The following is a 14,044-nucleotide window of genomic DNA, read 5'->3' on the forward strand; positions in this document are numbered from 1 at the left end:
CCTGGGAGGAACGCCCCCCCCTCCAAAGGGCTCCACTCCGCGGCCGCGCTCAGCCCAGAGCTCCTGCGGCGGCCCCGGGGGGGGGGGGAACGGAACTGCTCGGCGGGTTCCGCGGTTGCTCCTCTTCTCCGGACCAGAAGAGAAGACCCGAAAATCGCGCCGTTCCTCCGGGCTTCCCGCCGATGGAAAGCCCAGCGCCCAGGCCCGCCCACCGGCCTGGCGTCTCGGGGGCAGCCGGAGCATGACCGGGGCCGGCTCTGCGCCCCGCCCGTCGGAAGGCCCGCCTGGAGGGGTCGGCCGCAGCGCTGCCTCCGCCCCGACACACTAGAAGCGCCGCCGAGTGGAAGCCAGCGGGGCGGAGGCGCTGGTCCCGTACGCAGAGCCCGCTGGCCGGGGCGAAGGTGCAGGCGGGGGGCGGAGGGGCCCTGCGGGGGTGAGCGGCCGTCCGAGGCTCGGGCTCCGCGGGGTGGGCGGAGGCTCGACGGGGGCTGAAGGCGGCGCTCTCCTCTTCTCTCCTCCTCTCGGTTGCAGCGGCGGGGCATGAGGCCGCGGGGCCGCCGGACGGGCCTTCGCGGGGAAGAGCTGCGGACGAGCGGCGCGCCCAAGACCATGTGCAGAGCGCACTCCGGCCGGCCCAGCCCCGCTTCTCCCGCGCCGCGCCTGCAAAGCCCTCCGGCTGCCAGCCAGGTACGCGCCGCCGCCCCCTCCGGACCTTCCGGCTGGGCTCTTTGGCCGCCCCGCCCCGCCCGCGGGGGCCCGTCACGTGGGGGGGGCGGTCCGGGGGCGGGGCCGGTGCGAGGCTCGGGCCCCCCGCCGCCTCCTTTGTTCGGGCGGAGGGGGCGCGGCCGGGCGGCGATTGGCGGGGCGGCGCCGCGGGGTGGCCGGGCGGGCGAGGGGCGGCGATGGGCGCGGCGGCGGCGGCGACGGGAGGGAGGGCGGCACGGGCGCGGGGAGCGCGGCGGGGGTGGCTGCCGGCCGAGAGGCTCGGGGAGGCGATGGGATGCGGCGCCCGGGGCGGGGAAGAGGCTCGGCCGCCCCCGCGGGGCCCGTAGCGGCGCCCCCTCCTCCGGCCTCGGCCCCCTGACCCCGGGCTCCCCCCGCAGCGCCGCCGGCGCCCCCATGGAGCTTGACCTGGACTACGAGCGCCCCAACGTCGAGACCATCAAGTGCGTGGTGGTGGGCGACAACGCGGTGGGCAAGACGCGGCTCATCTGCGCGCGGGCCTGCAACGCTACCCTCACCCAGTACCAGCTGCTGGCCACCCACGTGCCCACCGTCTGGGCCATCGACCAGTACCGCGTCTGCCAGGAGGTCCGCCCGGAGCGGGGAGGGACGGGAGGGGGAGGGGCGGGCTGGGTGGGAGGGACTTCCCCCGCCCGCCTGACCCCTCGGAGTCCCGCAGGTGCTGGAGCGCTCCCGCGACGTGGTGGACGAGGTCAGCATCTCCCTCCGCCTCTGGGATACCTTCGGGGACCACCACAAGGACCGGCGCTTTGCCTACGGCAGGTGAGGGGTGGGGGGGTGGGCGGTCCTCCCCCTCCTGGCAGCCGCTCTTGGGCCGCCCCCTCCCTGCTCCCCCAGGAGGCATCCAAGCCGCTGTCTGGAGGGTCTGCGGGGCCCTTCAGCACTCCAGCACTCTGGCCGGCCTCTCGGGGGTCTCCCAGCCCCTTGGGTGGGGGTGTGTGGCAGGTCCATATTGCTCCTGGCCTCCCCACCAGAGGGGGTGCAGAGGGGCTTTAGCTGCAGGCATCCCTGGATTCTCTGAAGTTTGAGGGGCGTCTGGGGAGGGGCTGCACAGGAGAGAAGGGGGAGCTGGGGCCTGCGGAGGGGGAGAGTCAGCTGGGGGAGGACGGGGCCTGATTGGGGCCATCTCTTTCCCTCGGCAGATCCGACGTGGTGGTGCTCTGCTTCTCCTTGGCCAACCCCAACTCCCTGCGGCACGTGAAGACCGTGTGGTACCCAGAAATCAAGCACTTCTGCCCGCGTACCCCCATCGTGCTGGTGGGCTGCCAGCTGGACCTGCGCTATGCAGACCTTGAGGCAGTGAACCGGGCGCGCCGTCCCTTGGCCAAGTAGGGCCCCGACCGGCTGTCTCAGGCCACTCGCTCTGGGGCCGCTGGCAGGCGTGGTCAGCCCCCTTCCCATCCTGGACTGGTTCCTGGCTGTCCCCAGGGGAGGCCTCCACTCCGTGCCACGGTTGGGTTAGTCTACCCCAGGGGGAGGCCAAGTGGGCTCTTCTATGACTTGTGGACTTCAACTCCCAGCATCCCTGAACCAATCATGCTAGCTGAGGCATTCTGGGAGTTGAAGTCCATCTGTCACAGAATAGCCCACATTGCCTCCCCCTGGTCAGCCCTGACGGGAGCCTTCCTGGGCACACGCCTCCTTGCTGATTGGCGCCCACTCCTGTTTCGTTTCAGACCCATTAAGCCTTCGGACATCCTGCCCCCTGAGTGCGGGCATGAGGTAGCCAAGGAGCTGGGCATCCCGTACTACGAAACGAGCGTCGTGGCCCAATTTGGCACCAAGGACGTCTTCGACAATGCAATCCGTGCCGCCCTCATCTCCCGCCGCCACCTCCAGTTCTGGAAATCCCACCTGAAGAAGACGCAGCGGCCACTGCTGCAGGCCCCCTTCCTGCCCCCCAAGCCTCCCCCGCCCATCATCCACATCCCTGAGCCAGCTGCCGGGGAAGGCCGGGGGCCCGGCACACTCTTCCACGAGCCCCTCTGTGCCGACGTGGTCTTCCACCTGGCAGGGGGCCACCAGCTCTTTGCACACAGAGTCTACCTGGCCACGGCCTGTTCCCGGTTCTACGACCTCTTCGCGCTGGACTTGGGGGACGAGCCGGCTGGTGGGAAGGAGCCCGCTGGGCGGACCAAGAGCTTGGACGCAGCAGACCAGGGAGGCCTGGCCACAGCCATGCGGGCCCTGCCGCTGCGGCCCTCTCAAAGTGACGAGCCGCTCTGTGCCACGCGGGTGCCTTGCCCGGCCTCTGGCTGGGGCCGTGGCATCGTTGATGTGCAGCGGGAGACGGTGCGGGACCCTGTCACGCAGCAGGAGAAGCCGATGACGTCTGTGTACCTGGACGAGCGGGTGCAGGAGGGCCCTTTCAAGGTGGTGCTGGAGTACCTGTACACTGGGCGCCTGGACCAGCCCCAGGCCGGCCTCATGCGGGTGGCTGCCGTGGCCGAGCTGCTGGAGGTCTTCGACCTGCGGATGATGGTGGCCAACGTCCTCAACAAGGAGAGCTTCATGAACGGCGAGATCACCAAGGCCTTCCATGTGCGCCGGGCCAACCGGATCAAGGAGTGCCTGAGCAAAGGCTCCTTCGCAGGTAGCAGAGAGCGGCAGGCAGGCTGGAAGGCAGCTCCCGCAGGCAGCCCCCTCCCCAGCACTGACCTCTTTTCTGTGTGTCCCCCCAGATGTGGTGTTCCTGGTGGATGATGGCTCAGTGCCAGCACACAAGCCCCTTCTGCTGGCAGGCTGCGACTTCATGGTGGCCATGTTCGGGGGCACCTTCCAGGAGAGCTGTGCCACTGAGGTGAGGCGGGTAGCTCTGCGGCCACGTTATAAAGGGGGGAGGGGCAGGCCTGTGCAGGGGACGCCCCGTGCGACTATTGAGGGGGGGCAGCCTCAGTTGCTGTGCATGTGGGCCTCAATGGTCTCTCCCGGGTGGCTTTTGGGGGGAGTGTTTCCCTGCCTGGGAGCCCCAGCGTGGCCCCTAGAGACCCCAGTCATGTGGGAGGAATGAGGGGGCTCTGAGGGGGCATGAGACCACAGGGCCTCCTCCTCCCCTCTCCTGGGGATAGCTGAAGACGACCACTGCCCAGACCTTGCCTGCCAGGCTCCCTAGCTTGGTTCTGGGTTGGCCCAGCAGGGGAGCAGAAAGGGACCTGGGGCTGCCCCTCATTTCTGAGATGGACAGCCAGATACCCCACACCTCTCCCCCGAGGGGCTCCATCCACCCCCCCCCCAAAGGCCTGTAGGCTTCTTCCTCTTCAGCACTTCCCTCTTGCTGGGGACCATGGACCTCAAGAGGAAGTCCTCCCGAATTGCCCTGAGCGGTGCCTGGAGGCGGACGGAGGGTAGGCTGAAGCACCCCTGAGCACCCCCTCTGCCACCCCCAGGTCTCCCTGCCGGGCACCAACCGAGCCTGCCTTCGGGCCGTGCTGGAGTTCCTCTACACAGAGCTCTTTGTGCCCAGCCCGGACCTGGACGCCATGGAGCTGCTGGTGCTGACCAACCGCCTCTGCCTGAGCCGCCTGCAGGCCCTGACCGGTGAGTCTCTGGGGGGGCCCAAGTCTCTTGGGGGGGCTGCCCAGGGAAGCAGGCGAGGCAGGGGGCCGCGAGGAAGGGGGCTCTGCCCTGAGCAGCAGCACCGTCGCTTCCTCTCCTTCCCAGAACAGTACGCGGTGGACGAGCTGGTGCAGGCCAGCCTTCAGCAGGTGGAGATCGACGCCCAGGTGATCCTCTACCTGGAGATGACACAGGTACGGCTCCCTCTCGGCCCTGGCGGGAAACTGGCGCAGAGGAGAGGCTTCCTGCAAGTGGGGGGTCAAGGGGCAAATATAGTTTACGCCCCTTCCTCTTTTTCTCACAACACTCCGTTGAGGTGGGCTGAACTGAGTGAGTGAGTGACCAGCCCAAAGCCCCCCAACCTTGCTTTCATGCTTCAGGCGGGACTAGAACTCACCGTCACCCAGTCTCTGCCTGGCCCAATGCCTTTACAACTAGGCTGGCAGTCTGGGGGCCGGATTCCGCCCCCCGCCGCAGTCCAGTGACACCAGGTGCCGTGAATTTCCCCAGGCAGGGAGGGGGCTTCGGCTGGGGCGGCCTGACCGTGCTCCTCCCCACAGTTCCATAATGCCCTGCAACTGGCCAACTGGTGCCTCCACTACCTCTGCACCAACTACAACAGTGTTTGCCGCAGGTTCCCGCGCGAGATGAAGGCCCTGTCTCCCGGTGAGCCCTGCGGACGCTCCCTCGGACCTCCCCCCAGGCCGGTCTGCATGGTGGGTGGGAGGGGCTGGGGGGGTGCCTCCCACCCCCAGGGGTTCCGTTTCCATCAGCTGACGCCTGCCGGGCCCACCTTCCCCCGCAGAGAACCGGGCCCACTTCGAGAGCCACCGCTGGCCCCCGGTCTGGTACCTGAAGGAGGAGGACCGCTACCTGCGCATGCAGAAGGAGCGGGTGCAGGAGGAGGAGGCTCTCCGCAAACAGCACCCGCGCAGCAAATGGTGCTTCTGGCGCCACCAGCCCAGCTCCGTCTCCTGAGCAGGGGGCCCCTGCCGCCCCACTGCCGGTGCCTTCGCTGGGGAGGGGCGCCTCTCCCTCCATCCACAGCTCTCTGTGCCTCTTGCCGCGGCTGCCATGCCTTTACCGGGGGGGGGGGGCGGGGGCCCAGCACCGGTTGCTACCTCTGACCTTGGCAGTATTCTGGGAGGGGGGGGCGGGAGGGGGGAAGACGGACGCGCAGGTGATGGAGGAAAAAAGGGGGGGATTTGTGGTGTGACTATGTGCTGTGGAAGGGGATCTGTGGGGGGATTTGGGGAGGTTGGGGGGCTGCATGAGTGGAGGAGCTACAGCCCCTTAGTTTGGGGGGGCCACTAGCTGTAGAAAGGGCTCCCAATTCCTTGTTCGTGGGGGGAGGGGATTTTGAAGAATTGGCCTTTCCTGGGGGGGGCAAAGGGGTGGGAGCCCCTCCCACCTGGTGCATTAAGGGAAATTGCTGCCAATCTTTTTAGCAAAAAAAAGAGGGGGGGGGGGCGACCTGCAGAGCTGCAGTTTTTAAACCTTTTTCACTTTTTTCTACCTGTTCCGTCTTTTCTCTCAACATGTCAGCCAAGCACAAACTAACCTGGATGGGGGGGGGCACTGAGACCTTCCCACCCCAGACCGAAGGGCTTTGATGCACAGCAGTGCGCCTGCATAACCACTGTGAGCTGGGCTAGCCCCCCCCCCCGCCTTTTCTTACACTCTTTTGCTGTGGGGCTGTCTGGAGTCTTTTATAATAAAGAGACTTTTGTATCGTGCACCCCGGAGTCTGGCAGTACCTGTCCTGGGATGGGGGGAGGGGGGGGCTGTGACCGGGCTGCTGGGTCCCACAACGTAGAGGACCGGGGCAAGAGAGCCACCCCTTGCTGCTCTCCTTGGGCCACTCCCCACTACTAGGGGCAGGGTGGTGGGTTTGGGATGGCCCGCTTTCCTAACTGGCAACCTAGACGGATCAGGTGGTGGTGAGTTCTGCAGGCACGCCTGCTGCGTGAGAGGAATTGCTTTCAAAAGGGGGGGGGCAGCAGCAACTGGCGTCCTATCTGGTCAGCCAAACAACTGGATTTTATTCATCAGGGAAATAAGACAGCGGCTTTCTCTGAAACGCTAGAAAAGCAACAATCCAGCTGTGCCGGAGCTCCCCAAGTCTAGAGAGTCCCAGGGAGGGCAGGAGAGGTTGCTCTGGGGCTGCAGCCGGCGTTTCCCCACGGAAGGGCTCTGCTGCAGGCCTGGCCAAGTTGCCCCTGGGCCTGACAGGTAGCCTCCCTGCCGAGGAGATGAATCCGTGGGGACAGGGCACGGCCAAGCAAGGGCAGGATGGGCCCCCTGCGGGTGGGGCTCTTCTCCCTGGCAGAGCCATTGGGCCAGAGGAAACGCCGGGCTCCTGAGGGAGCCCGCTTGGGCCAAAAGAGCCCTGGGGGGTGCGGGTGGGGTGTGGCAGGAGCCCTCCCGGCCACGCTGACTTCATCACGTCACAAACAGTCCATCCACGGCTTCCGGCAACAACTGGCCAGCCGCAGGGCTACACCTGGTGGTAGAGGATGATCTCGTTCAGCTCGAAGCCCGCGACGGCGAAGGCGGTGCCCTCCGGGTTGCAGAAGCGGGCGCCACAAATCTGGGTATCCGTCACACACTCCGTATGGCAGTGCTCGATCTGAGGGAAACAGGGGGGTCCCTTTCAGGCATCCACGTGCCCCCAAGAGCAACACCACGCTGGGAAGGATGAAACACACACACACACCTGCGTCCCGGGAGGAGATTTTGCTACTTGCACAGGTGCAGAAAGCCAAACTTCAGTCAAACGCGCCCTCACGCACCGGAGCCATGGAAACGCAGCTGTCAGCTGTACAGGCAGGAGCCCACTGCCGCCCCCCAGGCCCAGACACCTTGAGCCCCAAAGCATTCCTATGCCAGCCAAGCAGGGGGGGCTCCTCCAGCTGGGCGAGGGGGCCACCGAGCAAAAGGAACCCAGAGGGAGGCTCTGAAAGACGGCCGGCCGGCCCATGGCTCACCTCCAGGCTGTCCGTGTCCACTCGGTGGCTGAGCCCCCAGACGCGCACGAAGGAGTCCTCGGCGGCCGACAGCAGCTGCGCAGCGGGAAGACACAGAGGGCGACGAGGCCTCGTCAATGCAGGAGCCTCTGGCCTGGCAGCCCGGGACTGGGGACCCTTCCCATGGGAGGCGACCCTTCCAGGGGAGGGCCGGGGCCGCCAGGGGGAGGTCTCGGCTGGGCCAGGCACACCAGGCAAGCTGTGCCTGTGCCGACCTCCACATGGCCACCTACCCACAGGGGTGGGGCGCCTCCCCCAGTTCTTCAGAGCCTGCCTGGCACCGCCACGCAACGTTAAGGGGCAGCCTGCAGCCACCGAGGCCCCGCCAGCCCTGCCTCGATGGGGGGAGGCCCAGGGAAGCCGTCCCATCCCCTGCGGAGGTCAGGGTCTCACCTTCCCCGAGAGCGGGGCCAGGTCCAGGGCATAGATCCAGCGGGCGTGAGCGCTGACTTGGGCTCGCTGGGTCCCGTGTGCAGCTTCGTACAGGCAAATCTGCCCATTGCCGTAGCCGGCCGCGATGATCCCGTTCCACAGCTTCACGGAGGAGCAGCTGCAGCTGTGGGGCGAGGGGGAGGCCTCAGGCCCCGCTGGAGCTCAGAGGCAGAGGGGGCAAGGCCCAAGAACCTCCAGCGGACGCGGCTGCCGCGTCCTCACCGCCCAGAGCAGGCCAGTTCCGCTGTGAGGACAGGGGGCCCCTCGCCTCCCACCCCCTGCTCTGAGCAGCCCCCCCGGAGCTCTGCGTAGCAGCCTGGCCTTGTTGCTGTGGCCCCCAACTGCTCTCCTGCCTCGCCCCCCTCCCCCTTCGACCCCACCGTACCCAAAAGCTGGGATTTTGGTGATCAGCCTGAAGGCCTCTCCGGAGCCCCAGACACACAGGGCCCCCGAGTCGTCTGCCGTCACCAGATCCGCCGCTCCCTCCTGCAGCGGGAGAGAGGCAGGACAGCCATCCCAGGTCCTGGGTGTGTGGCCAGCCACCCGAAGGTCCCAGAGAGCCACAAAGGGCTGAACGCTCCTCACCCCCCCCCACAAAGGCCCAGAGGAGGTTGGGGGGGGGGCACCGCCAGGCCTTACCGGCTGCTCACAGAGCTCTGCACCGATGTCGGTGATGGGGCTGCCGTGCTGCTCGAGGACTTCGCTCAGCGTGATGTTGGTGCCTTTGGCCGGGACGTCAAAGACCAGGACTGAACCCGTGGAGGTCCCTGCGGGGGAGGGAGGGGGGGAGTCAGCGCTGCCCCTCCCCCTCCCTTCAGAGGCACCAGTGCAATCTGGGACCCTCCTGGCCCCAATGCCCCCTCCAAGGGCCACTGTCAGAGGGGATCCTCCTGGGGGGTGGAATGGCATCGGCCGGGGACCCCCCAGAGGGCTGCAAGCGGAACCCCCCCCTTTCTGGCCTCTGCACAACCAGACAGTGCCCCCCCCGCCGTGCTCACCTACACACACGAAGTGCAGCCTGGTGCCTGCAATCCCCCGGGCAAACAGGAGCATCCCTGGGGGGCAGAAGGCAGAGCTGAAGGGGCAGGGAGAAAGGGAGGCTGCCTAGGACGGGAGGGGATTCGGAGCGCCCCCACCCGGCGCCCCTTCTAGGGCAGGCAGGCCAGCGGGTCGGGGGTGAGGGGTCGGGGCTGTACCTGCCGAGGCCTCCATGCCGTCCAGGGCGTGCCAGTAGACCATGGCGGAGCCGTCGGGCTCGTACATCTGTCGGGAGAGCGGGAGGGGCCGGTTGGGCGCGGGTCTCTCCCCTCCCCCACTGCATCCCCCCGACCCCTCCCCCCGGGGGACTCACCTGGATGCCCTTCCACGATGCCAGCACCAGCAGCGTCCGCGAGGGCAGCGCGCACCAGGCCGCCTGCAAGAGGGCAGCGTTTCTAGCGCTTGTTACAGCCCCCCCCTCCCGCTGCCCCCTCCCTCCCTGCGGACCTGCGTGACGAGCGGGGGCCCGAGGCCGCCCTCCCGGGCCTGCAGCTGGCGGTGCGCGCATCCCGTCCCGTCCGCCGCTGCGCTGAGCAGCCCGACCGAAGCGCCGTGCACGCTGGCGAAGTAGGTGAGCCGCTTGGCGGGCAGCGGCAGGACGGCCAGGTTGTTGTAGAGCGCCAGGCTGCTCCCGCGCAACGCCAGGCCCCGCGCCCGACGGTACATCCTATCCGCCGCCCTCGCTGGACCAGCCGACGCGCAGGCGCGCAAGGGCCGGGGGGGCGGGGCGGCCGTTGCCCGGGACGCGCGGGGCGGGGGGCGGTTGCCGGGCGACGGCGTGCTGGGGCGGGGCGGGCCCGGGGGCGGCGGCGGCGGCGGGGGACTCCGGGATGGCGCAGCGGGAGCGGGTGGCGGCGGCTAAGTCCCGGGCGGAGCGGGCGCGGCCGCCCACCGTGCCGGTGCCGCAGGTGGAGATCGTGCCGGGGCGGCTGTCCGAGGGCGAGTGGCTCTCGCTGTTGGCCTTCGAGGAGGCCGAGGACGTGGCCGGCGACCTGCTGGCGGCGCTGCTGGACCAGGCGCTGGCCGAGTGCTACAAGGTCTACCTGGCCCGCCAGGTCAGCGCCCCCCGCCCCACCTGAGAAAGGGGGGGAGAGGGAGAGGGAGGAGGCGACCCCCCCCCCCCGCTGACCCCTCCGCTCCCTCCCTTCCCCGCAGTGCGTGCCCTACGTGATCGCCCAGGCGCGGGAGGCGATGCTGCAGATCGTGGAGTGGCGCTTCCTGGTGCGCGACGGCGGCGAGAGCGAGGTGCCCGCGGACCCGGCCTGGCAGGAGGACGAGGAGCCCGCCGCCGCCGTGCCCGACTCCTGGGCCCAGGGCTCCGTGCCCGTGCTCCAGACCGTGCCCAGCCCCGACTGGGAGGTAGGGCGCGCCAGGGAGGCCACTGATGCCCCCAGAGGCGGGGAAGGGTGCCCGGAGCCCCCCAGGCTCCTTCCTGGCTCAGGCGCCCCACCCACCTCGAGGGTCCCGAGCCCCAGTGGAGGAAGCAGCAGGGAGCCCCGGCAGGAGGGAGGCAGCCTCAGCCCAAGACTTCTTCCTTGCTGGGGAAGCCTCCCAGGCCCCCTCCCTTTCTTTGCGCCCCCCAACCCGTCTGGGACACAGGAGCCCCCCCAAGCCTGGCCGCTGGCTCAAACAGCCCCCCTTTCTTTCCTGCAGGTGTCCATCAAAGTGCTGCAGGGCGAAGCGCCTGAGAGGCTGGGGGAGGAAGCCGCCCAGGAGGAGATTCTCTTCCAGTGGGGGGAGGAGGTGGCCCCCCAGGCGCAGGAGCAGCCGGTGCCCTCTGTGCTGGAGTTCAAGTCTCCCAGGTCCCTGGAGAGGAGGAGGAGGAGGAGGGGGCGGAGGGGGCCCCCGCCTGAGCCCCTCCCAGAGGCCGCCTCTCCCAGGGTCTCCTTCAAGACCAGGCCCCTCTGCCAGTTTCCCCAGGATAACGGCAGCATCACCGAGAAGGCCCCGCCTGGGCAGAAGGGGCCCCGGGCACTCCTGGGGATGAGCTCCCTGCTGAGCAGCACCCAGCCCCTCCTGCCCCCCACCTGCAGCAACCTCCTGCGCATCCAGACCGGCCGCCCCCCCCAACGTCAAGGACGTCCTCTACGACGAGGCGGGCAACGTCACTCTGGTGCCCCGCCTGGAACTCTCCCGCCTGCCCAAGCGCAGCGTCACGCCCCCCGTGGAGGTGGTGGACCCGCAGGCCGAGTCCCGGCGGCAGGAGACCCTGAAGATGGTCTCGGGCCGCTGCAGGCCATCCCGCCCCCCGAGTGGCCCCCCTGCGGACCAGAGCAGCCTCAGGGCTCAGGCGGGGGCGGGAGAGCCCACCAGGTCCAGGCAGAGGGCCCGACAGGAGCAGGCCGCCCGTCCCCTCCCCCCGCTGGGAAAGACCCTGGAGCCCACCAGCATCGTCCTGGTCCAGCCCACACTGCTGGTGGAGACGGTGGACCTGGCGCCCGGAGTGAGCCTCCTCCATCGTGGGGGCAGTGCCGGTCTGAGCACTTGCTTGCGGCCCACTGAAGATGCCCGAGGGCCTTTCCAGCAGGAGCCTCCACGCCTGCCCCGCTTGCGCCCCAGAGCTGTGCTGGGATGAGGGCCGGGGGAGGGGGGTCACCGGAGGCCTCCCGGCCTCCCACCGTGCTGAAATAAAGTGGACGTGGTGCACTCGACGCAGCCCTGGCTCTGTGGTTAACCTGCAGCAGAGAGGGGGCCTGTGTGAAACCAGGGTCTCCCCCCCATACTTTGCCAGCCCTCCAACTGAAAAAGACCCTCGCAGAGGCGCCTGCTGCCCTTTGAAAGGCTCCCCCTGATATTGTGGGTCAGTGATGGCGAACCTTTTTCCCCACAGGTGGCCACTGGGTGTGGCCACTGCACATGCGCGAGTGGCCACACCCATAAATCAATGCTTCCCTCACCCCTGGAGGCCAGAAACGGCCTGTTTCCCAACTTCTGGTGTTTCGCCCTCCCCAGGCTCCAAAGGCTTCCCTGGAACTGGGGGAGGGTAAAAATGCCCACCCCATCCCCCCACAGGCTCTCTGGAAGCCAAAAACGCCCCCCCCCCCGAGAGCTTCTGCATGAGACAAAAATCAGTGGCTGGCACATACATGCACATTGGAGCTGGCTCGCCTGCCAGCAGATATGGCTCCCTGTGCCCCCCGTGCCATAGGTTCGCCATCACTGCCCTAGGTCCTTGGCTGGGCTGCATCATTGTCCGGTGGGGCCATTCAAGGGACCTTCTCTCCTCTTACCAGGGAGGGGGAGGGGGCAGAGAAGGGGGCGGTCATGCTCATGGGAAAGACAGTGGAAATAAGACTGAAGCCTGGCCCGGGGGGGAGGGGGCAAGAGGCAAAAAGGAAATTGCACCGAGATTTCTGGGCAAAGTTGTCCAGGGAGCCTTGGCAGCTGAGGGTGGTCTCGTATCTCAGACTCAGGCCATCCTAGAGCATCTTCTGGCTCCCGGCTTTAAGGGGGGGGGGGTGCTGGGCAGAGGCTGCCAGTGGCCGAGCAGTTCAGCAAAGGGCTGCTCAAGAAGAGCCGTGATAGGAGATGGGCCAAACCACGCGGCCCCTGCCGGCCTTCCCCAGTTTAGCCTGTAGAGCCAGGTGGAGGTTCCCAGCTGCTGGTGCCAGGGATTGAGCCTTTTGACCAAGTGCTGCTGCCGTTGGTTGACCTCCGCTTGTTTTCTGCATCGCCACCATAAGCCAGGGAGCTGAAATCTCAGGAAATCTTGGGGGGGGGGGTTGTGAGGAAGAGGTGGGGGGTGGCCGAGAGAACCGCCCTGATGGACACAGGGAAGAGCGCTTGGAAACCCATCTCCCTCTTTCTCTCTTTCAAGTAGTGGCTGGGCTCACACTGGCATCAAGTAGAAGCTGTGCAGAAGCCTTGGCTAAAAGTACATTTTGGGTATAAATAATAATAATAATAATTTATTAGATTTGTATGCTGCCCCTCTCCAAGGACTCAGAGCGGCTCACAACAGCAACAAAATACAATACGATACAAATCCAATATTAAAACTAATTTAAAAACCCATTATTACTAAAAAAAACATTGAATTCTACACAATCACACCATTCTCAAACGCTAGTGTCAGAAAGATGGGGGGAGGATTTGTCCCCCCATGCCTGGTGGCGTAAATGGGTCTTTAACATCTTGCGGAAAGCAAGGAGGGTGGGGGACATTGGAATCTCCTGGGGGAGTTGCTTCTTTCCGTGGGAGACCCCCACACCCTGCCCTCCCCCGGCCTCCCCCAGGCCTGGCTCTCTTGCTCTGCCTTGACCTCCTTCTCTTGGGGAGGGTTGCAGAGGGTGCTCAGCAACTGCCCCCTCCCCTCCCCATGCTGCACTGGGGGCCTTCCAGCATCCTCGGGGACAGTGTGTCCGTCTTTGGGGGCCCTCTGGGAATGTTATGTGCCAGGCTGCCTTTTGCTCCACCGCATGGAGTAGAGACCCAGACTGAGCTCATCAGCTCTTCAAAAACACCACTATTGTATTCAACCTCGGAGGTAAAACGGGGGGGGGGGGGAGGACGCTTGTCTCCAATTCTCCAATGGGATTTGGAGCCGCAGAGTCTTGATGACAGACCTGGCACCTCTGAGGCTGGGAAGGGGGGCACCCCACGGAATGCCTGACTCCCCCGTCCCTCATTGGAAGCAGGTCCCCTGAGTCTCACGGCTGGTGGCTTGGTGTTTTGATCCTGTTTCGCTGCCCAGAATTTCTCCTGCTAAGCAGAGGGCCACGTGGGCTCCGTGACTGAATAAATAAAGGGCTTGACCCTGGAGGGGCCAGGGGGGGCAGGGGGTGTGGGTGTGATAAAAGGTCTTTTGTTCAGACAATGGCAAAGCAGTGGGAACGTGAACTCTGAGGAAGACCCTTTCACCGGCTTCTGAGCGAAAGGCTTCAGCTGGGCCCGGTGTGGCCAGAAGGCCTGAGGCTGGACTGCTTCAGGGATGGAGGCAGCAGCAGCAGCAGCAGCAGCCAATCAACGAGGAGGTGGCTTCCTTGGCCTCATTAGGCTGAGCTTGTGGATTGGCTGAAGCTGCTTATTCCGTCTGACTTGGCCGCAAAGTCAACCGAGCGGAGGAGAAGCCAGAGCCGCCTTGTTCAGAGGTGGAAAGGCCCCTGTCACCTTCTGGCAGGTTCTCGGGCCCCTCACTAGAATACTTGGCCTTCTCTGCCGCCTCACTCGGCCTCTTCTGCGGCCTCTTCCACAAGGGAGTCCAGTAGAGTCCTGGGAAACGGGGTGGGCCGTCCTGGGTCTGGCCTGTG

General features: G+C 66.5%; 3 protein-coding genes across 12 annotated transcripts; 2 read left to right on the forward strand and 1 right to left on the reverse strand.

Annotated features, from left to right (window-relative positions):
- The first annotated feature begins 317 nt into the window (after positions 1-317).
- On the forward strand, positions 318-6,035 carry LOC139170057 (rho-related BTB domain-containing protein 2-like). 5 transcript variants are annotated; one of them, XR_011559560.1, is made up of 11 exons: positions 318-401; positions 532-687; positions 1,104-1,311; positions 1,403-1,506; positions 1,887-2,072; positions 2,421-3,337; positions 3,426-3,544; positions 4,131-4,281; positions 4,410-4,493; positions 4,860-4,965; positions 5,105-6,035. XR_011559560.1 is itself a non-coding variant. In XM_070756783.1 (11 exons), exons 3-10 carry the CDS (start codon positions 1,120-1,122, stop codon positions 4,948-4,950), a joined length of 1,899 nt encoding a protein of 632 aa, XP_070612884.1. In that variant the 5' UTR covers positions 318-401; positions 532-687; positions 1,104-1,119; the 3' UTR covers positions 4,951-4,965; positions 5,105-6,035. The 5 variants fall into 5 exon arrangements, 4 of the variants coding, with proteins under 4 accessions (XP_070612884.1, XP_070612883.1, XP_070612885.1 ...); XM_070756783.1 differs by having other exon boundaries at positions 4,405-4,493; positions 4,810-4,965; XM_070756782.1 differs by having other exon boundaries at positions 4,405-4,493.
- Positions 6,036-6,318: 283 nt separating this feature from the next.
- On the reverse strand, positions 6,319-9,512 carry WDR54 (WD repeat domain 54). Of its 6 annotated transcripts, none has more exons than XM_070756800.1 (9): positions 9,243-9,508; positions 9,109-9,171; positions 8,954-9,020; positions 8,756-8,812; positions 8,397-8,524; positions 8,143-8,243; positions 7,719-7,881; positions 7,287-7,361; positions 6,319-6,928 (listed from the first exon to the last, which is right to left on the reverse strand). In XM_070756800.1, exons 1-9 carry the CDS (start codon positions 9,459-9,461, stop codon positions 6,797-6,799), a joined length of 1,005 nt encoding a protein of 334 aa, XP_070612901.1. In that variant the 5' UTR covers positions 9,462-9,508; the 3' UTR covers positions 6,319-6,796. The 6 variants fall into 6 exon arrangements, with proteins under 6 accessions (XP_070612901.1, XP_070612905.1, XP_070612904.1 ...); XM_070756801.1 differs by having other exon boundaries at positions 6,806-6,987; positions 9,243-9,511; XM_070756804.1 differs by lacking the exon at positions 8,756-8,812 and having other exon boundaries at positions 6,319-6,987; positions 9,243-9,512.
- A 104-nt stretch (positions 9,513-9,616) lies between these two features.
- Positions 9,617-11,450, forward strand: C7H2orf81 (chromosome 7 C2orf81 homolog). The gene is given in 4 exon segments (XM_070756511.1): positions 9,617-9,850; positions 9,951-10,154; positions 10,449-10,856; positions 10,858-11,450. Coding segments are annotated over 4 exon segments (1,350 nt in total). The 5' UTR covers positions 9,617-9,625; the 3' UTR covers positions 11,371-11,450.
- The last annotated feature ends 2,594 nt before the right edge of the window (positions 11,451-14,044 follow it).

The sequence above is a fragment of the Erythrolamprus reginae genome, chromosome 7 (genome assembly GCF_031021105.1).
Source record: "Erythrolamprus reginae isolate rEryReg1 chromosome 7, rEryReg1.hap1, whole genome shotgun sequence".
Classification (NCBI taxonomy): domain Eukaryota; kingdom Metazoa; phylum Chordata; class Lepidosauria; order Squamata; family Dipsadidae; genus Erythrolamprus; species Erythrolamprus reginae.

Excerpts from the sequence above, each read along its gene's own strand:
- WDR54 (XM_070756800.1), bottom strand. The coding sequence starts at position 9,461 with ATGTACCGTCGGGCGCGGGGCCTGGCGTTGCGCGGGAGCAGCCTGGCG. Across the intron at positions 9,172-9,242 it reads GGCCCCCGCTCGTCACGCAG|GCGGCCTGGTGCGCGCTGCC; the intron begins GTCCGCAGGGAG and ends GCCCTCTTGCAG. Across the intron at positions 6,929-7,286 it reads TGGACACGGACAGCCTGGAG|ATCGAGCACTGCCATACGGA; the intron begins GTGAGCCATGGG and ends TGTTTCCCTCAG.
- LOC139170057 (XM_070756782.1), top strand. The coding sequence starts at position 1,120 with ATGGAGCTTGACCTGGACTACGAGCGCCCCAACGTCGAGACCATCAAG. Across the intron at positions 1,507-1,886 it reads CGGCGCTTTGCCTACGGCAG|ATCCGACGTGGTGGTGCTCT; the intron begins GTGAGGGGTGGG and ends TTCCCTCGGCAG. Across the intron at positions 2,073-2,420 it reads GCGCGCCGTCCCTTGGCCAA|ACCCATTAAGCCTTCGGACA; the intron begins GTAGGGCCCCGA and ends GTTTCGTTTCAG.